The sequence below is a fragment of the Oncorhynchus nerka genome, linkage group LG6 (genome assembly GCF_034236695.1).
Source record: "Oncorhynchus nerka isolate Pitt River linkage group LG6, Oner_Uvic_2.0, whole genome shotgun sequence".
Classification (NCBI taxonomy): Eukaryota; Metazoa; Chordata; class Actinopteri; order Salmoniformes; family Salmonidae; genus Oncorhynchus; species Oncorhynchus nerka.
In genome coordinates, this window is record NC_088401.1 from 81509246 (window position 1) to 81527277 (window position 18032).

At 48.4% G+C, this 18032-nt stretch overlaps 1 protein-coding gene across 2 annotated transcripts in view; it reads right to left on the reverse strand.

The window, feature by feature from the left end:
- Positions 1-1279: 1279 nt before the first annotated feature.
- The window catches only part of sh3rf2 (SH3 domain containing ring finger 2), a 48533-nt gene continuing 31780 nt past the window's right edge, over positions 1280-18032 (reverse strand). For both annotated transcript variants that reach the window (XM_065019926.1, XM_029647431.2), the window contains 7 exons: positions 17473-17982; positions 9408-9532; positions 8803-8973; positions 7122-7408; positions 6439-6869; positions 4676-4965; positions 1280-3227 (listed from right to left, as the gene is read on the reverse strand). In XM_065019926.1, the coding sequence (XP_064875998.1) occupies positions 3047-3227; positions 4676-4965; positions 6439-6869; positions 7122-7408; positions 8803-8973; positions 9408-9532; positions 17473-17982 (1995 nt within the window). In that variant the 3' untranslated portion in view covers positions 1280-3046. The remainder of the gene's footprint in view (positions 3228-4675; positions 4966-6438; positions 6870-7121; positions 7409-8802; positions 8974-9407; positions 9533-17472; positions 17983-18032) is intronic.

Sequence of the window (18032 nt, forward strand, 5' to 3'; positions counted from 1 at the left end):
GCGCAGTAGACTGGTGGTGGGGGGTGGGGTGGGGTAGTGTACAGTACATTAGAGGTGGCATCGCCATAGGTAGAGGTGAAAGGACTATCTCACTATGCTTGCTTTAATGAACAACAATAATGTTTGTTGAAAAACGGGATGATATAGAGTAAAATGGAAAACAGAATAAGGGATCATGATCCATGCAACAGCCAATAAAATGAGTATTTTAGCTACAACGTGTCATACATGATTTATTTTCAGCACTCACAAAGTAAAGAGCAGAGAAGTAGAATTTGTTAGAGGACACCTGTGCATGTTTTCTGAAGTCTTCAAAGTGCAGGACAGGACACATAGGTGTGCAGTTATTTAGCAAAATCAGGTTGAGAATGTAACAAACGCATGCTATAGTTGACAGAAGCATTGTTTACCACTATATGATCATCACTTTTGCATACATTTTGCCTCTGGTAAGAGGGCTGTTAATTGTTTTCAAATCTATACTTTGTGGGCTTTGCAAAGGCACTGACTAGTGTATCGTAATAGCTCTTGAATAAAGAGAACACTAATTCTTTAAGCAAAACATTGGTCTGAGGTGGATTTGTGCAACTGGGATTGGTAATAAATGTATACAGTAGGTCTATGCAACTCTCATGCTTCTGCACATCAACATATACACAAATATATATCTGAACCTCATAGTTATCTAGTTTAAAAAGGTCCAAAGACCCTGAAAAAGAAAAAATACACTACATGACCAAGAGTATGTGGACACCTCACTCCAAAATGATGGGCATTAATAATGGAGTTGGTCCCCCCTTTGCTGCTATAACAGCCTCCACTCTTCTGGGAAGGCATTAATATGGAGTTGGTCCCCCCTTTGCTGCTATAACAGCCTCCACTCTTCTGGGAAGTCATTAATATGGAGTTGGTCCCCCCTTTGCTGCTATAACAGCCTCCACTCTTCTGGGAAGTCATTAATATGGAGTTGGTCCCCCCCCTTTGCTGCTATAACAGCCTCCACTCTTCTGGGAAGGCATTAATATGGAGTTGGTCCCCCCTTTGCTGCTATAACAGCCTCCACTCTTCTGGGAAGGCATTAATATGGAGTTGGTCCCCCCTTTGCTGCTATAACAGCCTCCACTCTTCTGGGAAGTCATTAATATGGAGTTGGTTCCCCCTTTGCTGCTATAACAGCCTCCACTCTTCTGGGAAGGCATTAATATGGAGTTGGTCCCCCTTTGCTGCTATAACAGCCTCCACTCTTCTGGGAAGTCATTAATATGGAGTTGGTCCCCCTTTGCTGCTATAACAGCCTCCACTCTTCTGGGAAGTCATTAATATGGAGTTGGTCCCCCCTTTGCTGCTATAACAGCCTCCACTCTTCTGGGAAGGCATTAATATGGAGTTGGTCCCCCCTTTGCTGCTATAACAGCCTCCACTCTTCTGGGAAGGCATTAATATGGAGTTGGTCCCCCCCTTTGCTGCTATAACAGCCTCCACTCTTCTGGGAAGTCATTAATATGGAGTTGGTTCCCCCTTTGCTGCTATAACAGCCTCCACTCTTCTGGGAAGTCATTAATATGGAGTTGGTCCCCCCTTTGCTGCTATAACAGCCTCCACTCTTCTGGGAAGTCATTAATATGGAGTTGGTCCCCCCTTTGCTGCTATAACAGCCTCCACTCTACTGGGAAGTCATTAATATGGAGTTGGTCCCCCCTTTGCTGCTATAACAGCCTCCACTCTTCTGGGAAGTCATTAATATGGAGTTGGTCCCCCCTTTGCTGCTATAACAGCCTCCACTCTTCTGGGAAGTCATTAATATGGAGTTGGTCCCCCCTTTGCTATAATAACAGCCTCCACTCTTCTGTGAAGTCATTAATATGGAGTTGGTCCCCCCTTTGCTGCTATAACAGCCTCCACTCTTCTGGGAAGTCATTAATATGGAGTTGGTCCCTCCCTTTGCTGCTATAACAGCCTCCACTCTTACAGGAAGGCATTAATATGGAGTTGGTCACCCACTTTGCTGCTATAACAGCCTCCACTCTTCTGGGAAGTCATTAATATGGAGTTGGTCCCCCCTTTGCTGCTATAACAGCCTCCACTCTTCTGGGAAGTCATTAATATGGAGTTGGTCCCCCCCTTTGCTGCTATAACAGCCTCCACTCTTACGGAAAGACTTGCCACTAGATGTTGGAACATCGCTGCGGGGACTTGATTCCATTCAGTAACAAGAGCATTAGTGAGGTCGGACACTGATGTTGGGCGATCAAGCCTGGCGCGCAGTCGGCGTTATAATTCATCCCAAACCCATTTCATGAAGCTCCCGACGAACAGTTGTTGTGCTGATGTTGCTTACAGAGGCAGTTTGTAACTTGGTAGTGAGTGTTGTAACCGAGGACAGACGCGCATCAGCACTCGGCAATCCCGTTCTGTGAGCTTCTATGGCCTACCACTTCGCGGCTGGGCCGTTGTTGCTCCTAGACATTTCCACTTCACAATAACAGCACTTACAGTTGACAGGGGAAGCTCTAGCAGGGCAGAAATTTGACAAACTGACTTGTTGGAAAGGTGGAATCCTATGACGGTACCAAATATAAATTCACTGAGCTCTTCAGTAAGGCCATTCTACTGCCAATTTGTGTCTATGGAGATTGAATGGCTGTGTTATCAATTTTAAACACCTGTCACCAACAGGTGTGGCTGAAACAGCCAAATCCACAACATTTGAAGGGGTGTCCACATACTTCATATATAGTCATTATATGGCAGTATAATATATTATTTTCAACACACAGATAAAACACACACACTTCCACAGTTTGGGCATCTCATTTGGCAGTGTCAACTTATGGAGATCCATAGAAATAGAATAGCTAGAATGGACATTGGTTTTCAAGTCAACATTACATGATGGTGTGGCCAAATTGATTGTACCGGGGTGGGCCAGCAGCCATATTAAGTGTACTATCAAATTGTCGCGGTCTAGGGAGCTTTTCCATGCTAGTCATTCTATTTCTATGTGAAAAACACACACATAATAATAACAACTAAACACTACAGGCAGTCAACTGAACCGGTCTAAGAACTGTAGAACACTGCTATGGAAGAGGCCCGTGTGGCCACTGCTCTCCTGGGTGAGCAGAACCCGTCCGTCGGGCCGATGTCTGTGGAGCAGGACAGGCTCACCCTGCATCAGGCTCATCTCTGACTCCGTCTGGGCCTGGTACGACACCGCTACTCTGTGTCTGAGGGAGGATAGAGAAAGGTTCATGAGAGTGGAATTGAGAAAGAGATTTTCCATCTAACACATAACATAGATGCCATTTAGTAGACACTTTTATTCAAAGAGACTTGCAGTCATGCATGTATACATTTTACGTATGCCGCCCCAGCGGGAATCAAACTCAAATAAAATTAAATGTTATTTGTCACCGAATACAACAGATAGACCTTACAGTGTAATGTGTACTTACAAGCCATTAACCAACATTGCAGTTCAGAAAAATAAGTGTTAAGAATGTATTTACAAAAATAAACTTAAGTTTAAAAAATAGTAAAAAAAAAAAAATGAAATGAATAATTAAAGAGTAACAATAAAATAGCAGTAACAGAGGGTACCGGTACAGAGTCAATGTGCGGGGGAACATGTTAGTTGAGGTAATTGAGGTAATAATGTACATGTAGGTCGAAGTAAAGTGACTATGCATGGATAATAAACAGAGTAGCAGCAGTGTAAAAATGGGGTTGGGGGGGGTCAGGCTTGTGGGTAGAAGCTGTTAAGAAGCCTTTAGGACCTAGACTTGCCATGCGGTAGCAGACAGAACAGTCTATGACTAGGATGACTAGAGTCTTTGGCAATATTTAGTGCCTTCCTCTGACACCGCCTGGTATAAAGGCCCTGGTTGGCAGGAAGCTTGTCCCCAGTGATGTACTGGGCCATACGCACTACCCTCCGTAGTGCCTTGCGGTCCGTAGGCAGAGCAGTTGCCATACCAGGCAGTGATGCAACAAGTCAGGATGCTCTCGATGGTGCAGCTGTATAACTTTTTGAGGACCAATGCCAAATCTTTTCAGTCTCCTGAGGGTGAAAAGGCGTTGTCGTGCCCTCTTCATGACGGTCTTGGTGTGTTTGGACCATGATAGTTCATTGGTGATGTGGACACCAAGGAACTTGAAGCTCTCAACCTGCTCCACTACAGCCCAGTCGATGAGAACGGGGGTGTGCTCGGTCCTCCTTTTCCTATAGTCCACGATCATCTCCTTTACCTTGATCACGTTGAGGGAGAGGTTGTTATCCTGACACCACACTTCCAGTTCTCTGACCTCCTCCCTATAGGCTGTCTCATCATTGTCGGTTATCAGGCCTACCACTGTTGTGTCGTCAGCAAACTTAATGATGGTGTTGGAGTCGTGGTTGACCATGCAGTTATGGGTGAACAGGGAGTACAGGAGGAACTAATGACCCTTGGCGATGCAAGCGAGCAACAGAGGACCACCATCACATTCAGAATACAGAAATCCTACTTCCTGAAGCAAGACACTAAGCAGGTCAGTTTGTGAATGAGGTCGTGCTTGTTACCCTCATCACAGATCACAGCTGCCCCCATAACCATTACAATGTCAACATTGGTATATCTATCTCCCTTTCCTGTAGAATTGATGTGTACTGTAATTTGAGTGAAACTCACTGTACCTGCTAGGGCTGCTGGACACTGATGGTGCTGATGATGTAGGTTTCGGATTGGATGTCAGAACATCTGAGGGGTTTGTCTCCAGACCTTTCCTAAGAACAGGAGCCTTGCCTTCTTTCAGTATGATCCCAGGCCCATCTCGCCCCAGTGTGAGTGATGGAGCCCAGACCTCCAGGGGAGGGGGACCAGGCCGGGTACTGGAGGGAGGCTGGCTACCCGAGGGCAGGGAGGTGGTCCTGGGCCGTGGTGGAGGGGAATCAGGCTGGGTCAGGAACCGCACTGACTTAGTGGGCTGAGGGATACAACACACAAACAATGTTGGCATTATGATACAGTAGTGGAATAGGAATAAAGATGATTGATGCTGGATATAGAAGACAGTGGCAGTCAGCATTTGCTACGTGAAAGAGTTCATGTTAAGAGAAAATTTCACAATAAAGACAATCTGAAATAGAAGTCAAAGTAGACATGAAGTCAGTCAACTATCCCTCCAAGCTACTTTTACATTTACTTTGTATATGTATTTATTTAACCTTTATTTAACTAGGCAAGCCAGTAAAGAACAATTCTTATTTACAATGATGGCCTACACCGGTCAAACCCAGACGATGCTGCGCCAAAGGTGCACCGCCCAACCATGGCCGGTTATGATACAGCCTGTAATCGAACCAGGGTGTCCATAGTGACGCCTCACGTACTGAGATGCAGTGACTTAGACCGCTGCGCCACTACTTAATAATACCTAGACCGCTGCGCCACTACTTAATAATACCTAGACCGCTGCGCCACTACTTAATAATACCTAGACCGCTGCGCCAATACTTAATAATACCTAGACCGCTGCGCCACTACTTAATAATACCTAGACCGCTGCGCCACTACTTAATAATACCTAGACCGCTGCGCCAATACTTAATAATACCTAGATGCGCCAATACTTAATAATACCTAGACCGCTGCGCCACTACTTAATAATACCTAGACCGCTGCGCCCACTACTTAATAATACCTAGACCGCTGCGCCACTACTTAATAATACCTAGACCGCTGCGCCAATACTTAATAATACCTAGACCGCTGCGCCACTACTTAATAATACCTAGACCGCTGCGCCACTACTTAATAATACCTAGACCGCTGCGCCACTACTTAATAATACCTAGACCGCTGCGCCAATACTTAATAATACCTAGACCGCTGCGCCAATACTTAATAATACCTAGACCGCTGGTCACTACTTAATAATACCTAGACCGCTGCGCCACTACTTAATAATAAGCTGCGCCACTACTTAATAATACCTAGACCAATACTTAATAATACCTGGCCAATACTTAATAATGCTGCGCCACTACTTAATAATACCTAGACCGCTGCGCCACTACTTAATAATACCCTGCGCCACTACTTAATAATACCTAGACCGCTGCGCCACTACTTAATAATACCTAGACCGCTGCGCCAATACTTAATAATACCTAGACCGCTGCGCCAATACTTAATAATACCTAGACCGCTGCGCCACTACTATAATACCTAGACCGCTGCGCCATACTTAATAATACCTAGACCGCTGCGCCACTACTTAATAATACCTAGACCGCTGCGCCACTACTTAATAATACCTAGACCGCTGCGCCACTACTTAATAATACCTAGACCGCTGCGCCAATACTTAATAATACCTAGACCGCTGCGCCACTACTTAATAATACCTAGACCGCTGCGCCACTACTTAATAATACCTAGACGGCAGGTGTGTTACCTTCTCTGTGTTGTTCTTGAGGGCGTCTGGTCTCACTAGGATGGAGTTGATGGACTGCTGACCATTCGATGCTGCTTGCCTTGTCTCCAACACCTGCCTATCAAACGTCTCTCTGGCAGCAGTGTCCCTGTCCTTCATAAAACCACCACTAGAGGGCACGGGTCCCTCAGACATCCAGGCCAGAGATCTGTTGTGATTGGGCAGGATGCTCATGTGTTGTTTCTTCCTGAGCAGAGCAGGGGAGTAGCCAGGGGCCTGGATATGGCTAAAGTTCTGGCTGTGAGAATGGGGCTGAAGGCCTGAGGTGGCGCTGGTAGTGTGGGGGTAGTGGTTACAGCGCTGGGATGAGCTCTGACTGTGGGTCTGGGTCTGAAGGGCTGAGCTGGAAGAGATGGTGGTGTGGGGGTAGTGGTTTCCCCGCTGAGATGAGCCTGAGGGGACATTAAAAAGACTTTGAAATCACTCAAAATGGATCCTTGTCAAATCAATCTAATTTCCACTGCACTGTTCTGGGTTCCATATTGTGATTATCAGACATATACAAACTAGAAGAGAGTAGTCTTTACAGGTTTACTATCTCTGACTGTTAAATACTGCATAATGTTAGGATAATAGCCAACCGTGGAGCCATCCAACCATTGAAAATGGAACTTTGTAGAGTTACGAACTTCCGCCACTCTCACCTCTGTGTGAACTATGGAAGACCCTCCTCACTGTGTCCCATCCCTCCGAGCCCACCCCGTGCCGTGACTTCCTGGTGGCGCCGCCTGATGACGTCACAGGCTGCGTGGCCATGGAGGCGGACTGCAGCGGAACCCGTTGTCCTGTAGAATAGGTTGTTTCATCGGAGTTGACCCTGTGGAGAGCTAGAACCACCGCTGGGATCTTGGAGGACGAGGAGGTTCTTCTTCCAGGGACTGTACCGGGGCCTGCCGTCACTGCCTTGGACTCCAAGAGCCTGGCAGAGGTTCTGTGGCAGACAGGAAATAGATAGATATTGCTGTCAAAATCAATAAATGAGGTGTCCATGACACAAATGAAAGTCAAAGAGATAGAACCACTGTAGGAAAGTAGTCAATAATGACACACACATCATCTAACAGAAAGGCTGATCCTCTCAATGATTATATAAAACCACAACATTACAATCCCAACAACAATTGCCACTTGTTTCTCACGGTCCGCCTAATGAAACCGGTAGAAATGGCTCTCCCACTTACCTGAGGACAGGAGTGACGCAGTTGCCGGGCAGAATGCCCACTTACCTGAGGACAGGTGTGACGTAGTTGCCGGGCAGAATGCCCACTTACCTGAGGACAGGGGTGACGTAGTTGCCGGGCAGAATGCCCACTTACCTGAGGACAGGTGTGACGTAGTTGCCGGGCAAAATGCCCACTTACCTGAGGACAGGAGTGACGTAGTTGCCGGGCAGAATGCCCACTTACCTGAGGACAGGAGTGACGTAGTTGCCGGGCAGAATGCCTACTTACCTGAGGACAGGAGTGACGAAGTTGCCGGGCAGAATGCCCACTTACCTGAGGACAGGAGTGACGTAGTTGCCGGGCAGAATGCCCACTTACCTGAGGACAGGGGTGACGTAGTTGCCGGGCAGAATGCCTACTTACCTGAGGACAGGAGTGACGTAGTTGCCGGGCAGAATGCCTACTTACCTGAGGACAGGAGTGACGTAGTTGCCGGGCAGAATGCCCACTTACCTGAGGACAGGAGTGACGTAGTTGCCGGGCAGCATGCCCACTTACCTGCGGACAGGAGTGACATAGTTGCCGGGCAGAATGCCCACTTACCTGAGGACAGGAGTGACGTAGTTGCCGGGCAGAATGCCCACTTACCTGAGGACAGGTGTGACGTAGTTGCCGGGCAGAATGCCCACTTACCTGAGGACAGGAGTGACGTAGTTGCCGGGCAGAATGCCCACTTACCTGAGGACAGGAGTGACGTAGTTGCCGGGCAGAATGCCCACTTACCTGAGGACAGGAGTGACGTAGTTGCCGGGCAGCATGCCCACTTACCTGCGGACAGGAGTGACATAGTTGCCGGGCAGAATGCCCACTTACCTGAGGACAGGAGTGTTACCTGAGGACAGGTGTGACGTAGTTGCCGGGCAGAATGCCCACTTACCTGAGGACAGGAGTGACGTAGTTGCCGGGCAGAATGCCCACTTACCTGAGGACAGGAGTGACGTAGTTGCCGGGGAGGATGCCCACTTACCTGAGGACAGGTGTGACGTAGTTGCCGGGCAGAATGCCCACTTACCTGAGGACAGGAGTGACGTAGTTGCCGGGGAGGATGCCTACTTACCTGAGGACAGGTGTGACGTAGTTGCCGGGGAGGATGCCCACTTACCTGAGGACAGGAGTGACGTAGTTGCCGGGCAGGATGCCCACTTTGCCCGTCCGTAGAGAGAGGCCTCGGAGCCAGCCCTCCTTAAACTTCCCATACACCCCCACCATCTCCCCCTTCCTCAGCTCCAGTTCCTCAGAACGACAGGGCTTGTAGGAGTACAGAGCAGCACACCTGAAGAACAGATTACATGTTACCACAATCTCACATAGATGACAAATTCTCTATCATCACTTGTGCTTCTACACCTGCACTGGTTGCTGTTTGGGGTTTTAGGCTGGGTTTCTGTACGGCACTTTGAGGCATCGGCTGATGTTACTCAGTGTTACTCCAGTGTTATTCACAACGCTGATGGAGTCCCTAGGTGGCGGACTGCTTGGTGTCAGCGGCGGTTGTTACTACCATGTTACTACTACGTTACCCCAATGTTTCTCTGCTGTGTAGAGCACACATTGGTGTCAGTGGGGGCTGTTACTACCATGTTACTACTACGTTACCCCAATGTTTCTCTGCTGTGTAGAGCACACATTGGTGTCAGCTGTTGTTGGTGAGGCTGTTACTCATATGTTACTACAAAGCTATTACTATGTTACTAACATGTTACTCACACACTGATGGAGAGCTGCTGAGTGGAGGACTGTTTGGTGTCTGAGGAGACGGAGGAGGACTGGGGGTTGATCAGAGCCATGGTGATGGTGGGAGGAGCTTCACCACTACTCATCTTCCTCACGCCCTATAGACAGAGAGGAGGAGGAAGACCAGGATGTAAATATGTATACTGCCATAGAGTGTTCTTCCTCTCAACCCTATATAGAGAGGAAGACCAAGATATCAAACAGTAAAGTCGGAGATGATATCATGTAAACTGACCTGTTAAAGACCGAGTAAGAATAAGGCCGGAGATATTCTGGGAGAAGGTCAACGATGTAACGTCTGTACTTATAGATAAATTAATGCCATTATGTCCAACCTGTTTGTAAGCTTCTAAATTATATCCATCTCAACCATTTATCTTTTCCTGTGATGACGACATGGCCGTCTCATAGTGTCGTACGCAAAACGGGTCAACTTTCAGCACCTTCACCCCTTGAATGTTTTGGCATTCAGGTCAACAACAAAAAGTAACTTTTCAGCACTTCTACAAATGGGCAAATATGTATGGATGGTTTGGTTCAAATCAAAAAAGGGGATTTACCCCATACTGTAGATACCAGGGGAGGAAGTAGCAGGCTTGTGGCCCAAATGGTACCCTATTCCCTATATAATGCACTACTTGTCAAAAGTAGTGCACTATACTATATAGGGAGCCATTTGGGCCACACCCTCGGTGTTTGGTAAAAGTCAATGTAATTGTTATTTCATGATGGGAACAGCAAAAAATGCTGATGCTGATGCTCTTAGCCAGCAGAGCTCCTTTCTGCCCTCAACTAGTCTCTTCACTATGAATTTAGATTAATTTCCTATGAAATGCAGTAATGAGGAACTCTGAACAAGACACAGTGTGCCTAGTCTGCCTACCGCGCTACAGAACGGACCTTTTAACTAGAAATCTCTACTTCAATAGAAGTACAGAGAGCTGAACAGGTCTGTGAGTCAGTACTGATGCAGGTTTAGTGTGGCTCTAGTCTGAGGTGTGTCTGTGAGTCAGTACTGATGCAGGTTTAGTGTGGCTCTAGTCTGAAGTGTGTCTGTGAGTCAGTACTGATGCAGGTTTAGTGTGGCTCTAGTCTGAAGTGTGTCTGTGAGTCAGTACTGATGCAGGTTTAGTGTGGCTCTAGTCTGAGTTGTGTCTGTGAGTCAGTACTGATGCAGGTTTAGTGTGGCTCTAGTCTGAGGTGTATCTGTGAGTCAGTACTGATGCAGGTTTAGTGTGGCTCTAGTCTGAGGTGTGTCTGTGAGTCAGTACTGATGCAGGTTTAGTGTGGAGCTACTCGGAGGTGTGTCTGTGAGTCAGTACTGATGCAGGTTTAGTGTGGCTCTAGTCTGAGGTGTGTCTGTGTCAGTACTGATGCAGGTTTAGTGTGGCTCTAGTCTGAGGTGTGTCTGTGAGTCAGTACTGATGCAGGTTTAGTGTGGCTCTAGTCTGAGGTGTGTCTGTGTGTCAGTACTGATGCAGGTTTAGTGTGGCTCTAGTCTGAGGTGTGTCTGTGTCAGTACTGATGCAGGTTTAGTGTGGCTCTAGTCTGAGGTGTGTCTGTGAGTCAGTACTGATGCAGGTTTAGTGTGGCTCTAGTCTGAGGTCTGTCTGTGTCAGTACTGATGCAGGTTTAGTGTGGCTCTAGTTTGAGGTGTGTCTGTGAGTCAGTACTGATGCAGGTTTAGTGTGGCTCTAGTCTGAGGTGTGTCTGTGAGTCAGTACTGACAACCTGAAGTGAGTCTCCCAACAGGTCAGACCACAGCCTTCAGGATAATGACCCTTCATTACATAACCAAGCCACTCAAAATAGACGGTGACTCATTTGCAGAGGCGTTGTATCTATGTGTGCCTCACGCACGTTATGCTATTAACAACATTAAATATTCTCATTGCGTTGCCTAGGAGTCTACGGTAATCTCAGAGTGGGTGTGTTGGCATTACGGTGATACTGTACAACAATCAGACATGAAACAGTTTAATACATGGTGCTAGACAACATTATTAAAGAGGTAGTGTTACCCTCCGGGTGTTTGAGGGGTAACAACTCTCTCTCTGGTTATTGTGAAAACAGCCTGTCACACACACACACACCGGATCAAAAGTTGTGCCCTATGTAGGAAACAGGAAGTCCTTTGGGACCCTGCTATACAGTAGCTACAAATCAGCCACAGTCTCCTGCATGACATGCACTTTGCAATGTAAAAAGCAATGCTATGAGGCAGAAGTAACGTGACACCAGGTGAGCATCCCATGGTATGTCCTGGAGACATGCTGCTGTTGTTTAAGAGGATTCTGGAAGGGTGAATGGTGACAGTTCATTACCGGGCGTTCCACCGTCCAGGGAATAGGGTAGACAGCAGAGAGAGCCATCTATTTAGGCTCTTCTTTAGAAACACTTGAAAGGTTGACAATTAGTCAATGGATGCAAACAAATGGTACCCTATATAGTGCACTACTTTAGACCAGATCCCCCCCCTACATAGTGCACTACTTTAGACCAGAGCCCCCCTACATAGTGCACTACGTTTGGAACTGGCTGTTCTGACCAGGATGCCAACAACACATCACTTCAGACTTTACAAACTGGCTGTTCTGACCAGGATGCCAACAACATCACTTCAGACTCTACGAACTGGCTGTTCTGACCAGGATGCCAACAACATCACTTCAGACTCTACAAACTGGCTGTTCTGACCAGGATGCCAACAACATCACTTCAGACTCTACAAACTGGCTGTTCTGACCAGGATGTCAACAACATCACTTCAGACTCTACAAACTGGCTGTTCTAACCAGGATGTCAACATCACTTCAGACTCTACAAACTGGCTGTTCTAACCAGGATGTCAACATCACTTCAGACTCTACAAACTGGCTGTTCTAACCAGGATGTCAACATCACTTCAGACTCTACAAACTGGCTGTTCTAACCAGGATGTCAACATCACTTCAGCCAGTCACAGCCATCACATCACACATCACTAGCCATCACAGCCTAGCAGGGTGTTCCAGACCCAGGCTATTAGCATCACACCTCTAGAAACACAGCCTAGCAGGGTGTTCCAGACCCAGGCTATTAGCATCACACCTCTAGAAACACAGCCTGGCAGGGTGTTCCAGACCCAGGCTATTAGCATCACACCTCTAGAAACACAGCCTGGCAGGGTGTTCCAGACCCAAGGTTTTTAGCATCACACCTCTAGAAACACAGCCTAGCAGGGTGTTCCAGACCCAGGCTATTAGCATCACACCTCTAGAAACACAGCCTAGCAGGGTGTTCCAGACCCAGGCTATTAGCATCACACCTCTAGAAACACAGCCTAGCAGGGTGTTCCAGACCCAGGCTATTAGCATCACACCTCTAGAAACACAGCCTAGCAGGGTGTTCCAGACCCAGGCTATTAGCATCACACCTCTAGAAACACAGCCTGGCAGGGTGTTCCAGACCCAGGCTATTAGCATCACACCTCTAGAAACACAGCCTGGCAGGGTGTTCCAGACCCAAGGTTTTTAGCATCACACCTCTAGAAACACAGCCACAGCCTATTAGCATCACACCTCTAGAAACACAGCCTAGCAGGGTGTTCCAGACCCAGGCTATTAGCATCACACCTCTAGAAACACAGCCTAGCAGGGTGTTCCAGACCCAGGCTATTAGCATCACACCTCTAGAAACACAGCCTAGCAGGGTGTTCCAGACCCAGGCTATTAGCATCACACCTCTAGAAACACAGCCTAGCAGGGTGTTCCAGACCCAGGCTATTAGCATCACACCTCTAGAAACACAGCCTAGCAGGGTGTTCCAGACCCAGGCTATTAGCATCACACCTCTAGAAACACAGCCTGGCAGGGTGTTCCAGACCCCTATTAGCATCACACCACTTGGCTATCTTACCATCTCCAGCAACATAACAAGTCAAAGCAGCAGGTAACCTGAGCAACTGTTAAACTGTTAGTGACTGTTCCAGATCTGTTTGTTTGTGCTTCATTAGCCAACTCATCCCAAACATCACAATTCAGATCTGGCAAAGAAACACAGCCTAGAAACACAGCAGGGTGTTCCAGACCCAGGCATTAGAGCAGGGTGTTCCAGACCCAGGCTATTAGCATCACACCTCTAGAAACACAGCCTAGCAGGGTGTTCCAGAAGGCTATTAGCATCACACCTCTAGAAACACAGCCTAGCAGGGTGTTCCAGACCCAGGCTATTAGCATCACACCTCTAGAAACACAGCCTGGCAGGGTGTTCCAGACCCAGGCTATTAGCATCACACCTCTAGAAACACAGCCTAGCAGGGTGTTCCAGACCCAGGCTATTAGCATCACACCTCTAGAAACACAGCCTAGCAGGGTGTTCCAGACCCAGGCTATTAGCATCACACCTCTAGAAACACAGCCTGGCAGGGTGTTCCAGACCCAGGCTATTAGCATCACACCTCTAGAAACACAGCCTGGCAGGGTGTTCCTACTGCCTCACCACTTGGTATAATCTCATACCATCTCCAGCAACATAACAAGTCAACTGTTAGCAGCAGGTAACTTCTGAGCAACTGTTAAACTGTTAGTGACTGTTAGCGCAGATCTGTTTGTTTGTGCTTCATTAGCCAACTCATCCCAAACATCACAATTCAGATCTGGCAAAGAAACAGGAGAAATAGACTGTTCTCCACAGACAGCCTCATAGCATTGTATATCCATGTTGACATGTTGATAATATTGACAGAACGTGGCTCTCTGATTATAAAGCCCGTACTGTATAACATTAAATTAAAACTCTACAAATGAACAGCAATGTTAAAGATTAGTTTACCTCCTCTACATCATTACCTCCTACAATCCCACCATCCACATCATGACATCACAACAAAGTGCTGAGATGGGAAGAAAACACACAACATTAACAACCTCCCTCTGTATAGCGGGGGGGAGGGGAGGGAGGGAGGGAGGGAGGGGAGCAGGCAGGGAGGGAGAGAGGGAATGCAGGACCAGGCTTGTCTGCTATTATAGGCACAGCGATGTGAAGGACTGTTACCTGCTCAGTGAAGAGGAAGGAGCTCTCAGGCAGATAAAAGAGAGGGAGATGGGAGAGAAAGAGAGAGAGGGAAAGACAAAGACAGGAGAGAACGGAAAGAGAGGGGGGAGGGGAAATCGGGAACGAGAGAGAAAGAGAGGAGAGAAGGAGAGAACAGAAAGAGAGGGGGAGGGGAAATCGGGAACGAGAGAGAAAGAGAGGAGAGAACAGAAAGAGAGGGGCTGGGGGGGAATCGGGAAGGAGAGAGAAAGAGAGGAGAGAACAGAAAGAGAGGGGGGAGGGGAATCGGGAACGAGAGAGAAAGAAAGGAGAGGAGAGAACAGAAAGAGAAGGGGGGGGGAAATCGGGAGAAAGAGAGGAGAGAACAGAAAGAGAGGAGAGAACAGAAAGAGAGACAAGGGGTGCTGTTATATAACTGACTCTACAGAGTGACTCACCATCATCATCATAAGCATGTGAGCGATCAACAGAGAGACAGAGGGGTGCTCTGGACCCTCCTGCTCCTCCTCCTCCTCTTTATCCCTGCCTGAGAGCATGAGTCTACATCTGCACTTTCAACAGGATTCCGTCCCTCCCTGACATGACATGGATAATTGCAGGGTAGAACAATGACATTTCTATTTAATCAACCTAATTATCTTAAAGGGGTAGGTCACCTGGCAACAGTCAGTGAGAAGTAGGTTACAAGGCTCTGCGGTGTGACCATTTTTCTCACGTACAAATATTTTGACCTGGAATTGTTATTGAGGAGTACCAGTGTACACAGAAGAATGGAGGATTGTAGCTTTAATACCACCTAAACATATGTTTTCATTGGTGCTCCTAAATCTCTTTGTGTGTAGCTTCGTGTTTTAACTTAGAAGAAAAAAAGGTCAGTGTAGAGCCCTGAGGTTTGAAATGAAATCAGAGGTGTTTTTGTGTTGGTAAGACTGACATAGCACTAGCTTCAGAATAACCTGCTTTGAAGTAACTACACAGCATAGTGTAGTTTTACAGTATCACTCAGGGTTAAAAGGTAGAGGATTCATTTCTTTATCTGGGACCAGGCACAACATAACACACGGTAGGTACTGCACCTGAGTCAGCGTAGGTGCATAGCTAACGCTGCACCAGCAGTCCAGATGATGTTTATGGTACATTAAGTAAGTTCAAGGTTGTTGTCCCCTTCATCTCGTCTCAGATACACCTTATTGAGCACCCTTCCTGTCTGTGGCTCCATACCAAATTGCAACCTACATAGTGCACTGCTTTTGACCAGAGCCCTGGTCTATATATGGAATTGGGTCCCATTTTGGATGCAGGTGTATTCTATCTCCTAGGCCAGGCTAGACCACAGCAGGCCAGGCTAGACCACAGCAGGACAGGCTAGACCACAGCAGGCCAGGCTAGACCACAGCAGACCAGGCTAGACCACAGCAGGCCAGGCTAGACCACATCAGGACAGGCTAGACCACAGCAGGCCAGGCTAGACTACAGCAGGCCAGGCTAGACCACAGCAGGACAGGCTAGACCACAGCAGGCCAGGCTAGACCACAGCAGGCCAGGCTAGACCACAGCAGGCCAGGCTAGACCACATCAGGCCAGACCACAGCAGGCCAGGCTAGACCACATCAGGACAGGCTAGACCACAGCAGGCCAGGCTAGACCACAGCAGGCCAGGCTAGACCACAGCAGGCCAGGCTAGACCACAGCAGGCCAGGCTAGACCACAGCAGGCCAGGCTAGACCACATCAGGCCAGACCACAGCAGGCCAGGCTAGACCACATCAGGCCAGGCTAGACCACAGCAGGCCAGGCTAGACCACAGCAGGACAGGCTAGACCACAGCAGGACAGGCTAGACCACAGCAGGCCAGGCTAGACCACAGCAGGCCAGGCTAGACCACAGCAGGACAGGCTAGACCACAGCAGGCCAGGCTAGACCACAGCAGGCCAGGCTAGACCACATCAGGCCAGGCTAGACCACAGCAGGACAGGCTAGACCACAGCAGGCCAGGCTAGACCACAGCAGGCCAGGCTAGACCACAGCAGGCCAGGCTAGACCACAGCAGGCCAGGCCACAGCAGGCCAGGCTAGACCACGGACAGGCTATGTCCTTTCAGATGGCTACTCATCAGCTTCAGGGAAGCCTGGTCTTACTATTTCCTATAGCCCCCCCCCCCATCCTTCACTACCTCCACCCATCTCTCCTTCACTACCTCTACCCACCTCCCCTTCGCTACATCCACCCACCTCCCCTTCACTACATCCACCCACCTCCACCCACCCACCTCCCCTTCACCACCTCCACCCACCCACCTCCCCTTCACTACCTCTACCCACCTCCCCTTCACTACATCCACCCACCTCCCCTTCACTACATCCACCCACCTCCCCTTCACTACATCCACCCACCTCCCCTTCACAACATCCACCCACCTCCACCCACCCACCTCCCCTTCACCACCTCCACCCACCCACCTCCCCTTCACCACCTCCACCCACCCACCAACTCCATGAAAACAGCCTGTGTTAAATTAACTAGTTAGTGAAAACAGCCTGTATTAGAGAGACAGAGATCTTGAGACAACAGCAATAGAGACAGAGATCTTGAGACAACAGCAATAGAGACAGAGATCTTGAGACAACAGCAATAGAGACAGAGATCTTGAGACAACAGCAATAGAGAGACAGAGATCTTGAGACAACAGCAATAGAGACAGAGATCTTGAGACAACAGCAATAGAGAGACAGAGATCTTGAGACAACAGCAATAGAGACAGAGATCTTGAGACAACAGCAATAGAGAGACAGAGATCGTGAGACAACAGCAATAGAGAGAGATCTTGAGACAACAGCAATAGAGACAGTTGATGGGGGATTTCCAAGGAGGAAGAATACAACAAAAAGAACCAGATGTATGAAGCACAAAGTCAACACCAAGACACTGAGCCACAGAGTAAATGGCTTGAAGCTTTATCCAAATCCTCTACGCTGCCCTGAACACAAACACACCTGAGGACTCACCTGTTGTGACAGGTGTCTGCCAGTTCTCACGGAGTTTCGCTTCACGCGCTGTGAGGTCACACCTGAGCGGTGAGAGGAGCTGTGGTTGGGAGGGGGGGCGGAGGGTTGGGACAGCTGGCTCTGTTGAACCTGATGGTTCAGGCTGTTGAGGGCACTGACGCTGGGTGGCTGCCCCCGCCCCTGGGTCGGCTGGTACCCACTGTTGATATTAGCAGTTTGTTGTGCCTGGGTTGACTGGTACAGACCATTGATATTCGAAGGTTGTGTCTGGTTGGACTGGTACAGGGTGCTGCTGTTAGCTTGTTGCCGTTTCCCCTGGGTGGTGGTGGGGGGGTTGAGAGCAGAAATATTGGAGGTCTTCGTGGGGCTCTGGGTCGCCCCGAAGCAGGTTGCCCGGTCGGGGTTTGTTGATCCACTCTCACTCCCGATCCCTGGGCGAGATTCAGCCGAGGAGTCACTCCCCTTCCAGGTCTTTCCCTCCAGAAGCTTGGCTGCTGCCTCTGTGAATGGCTGGGAGAGAAGAAACACATTAAAGGATCAGAGTGAGAGAACAGAGGAGA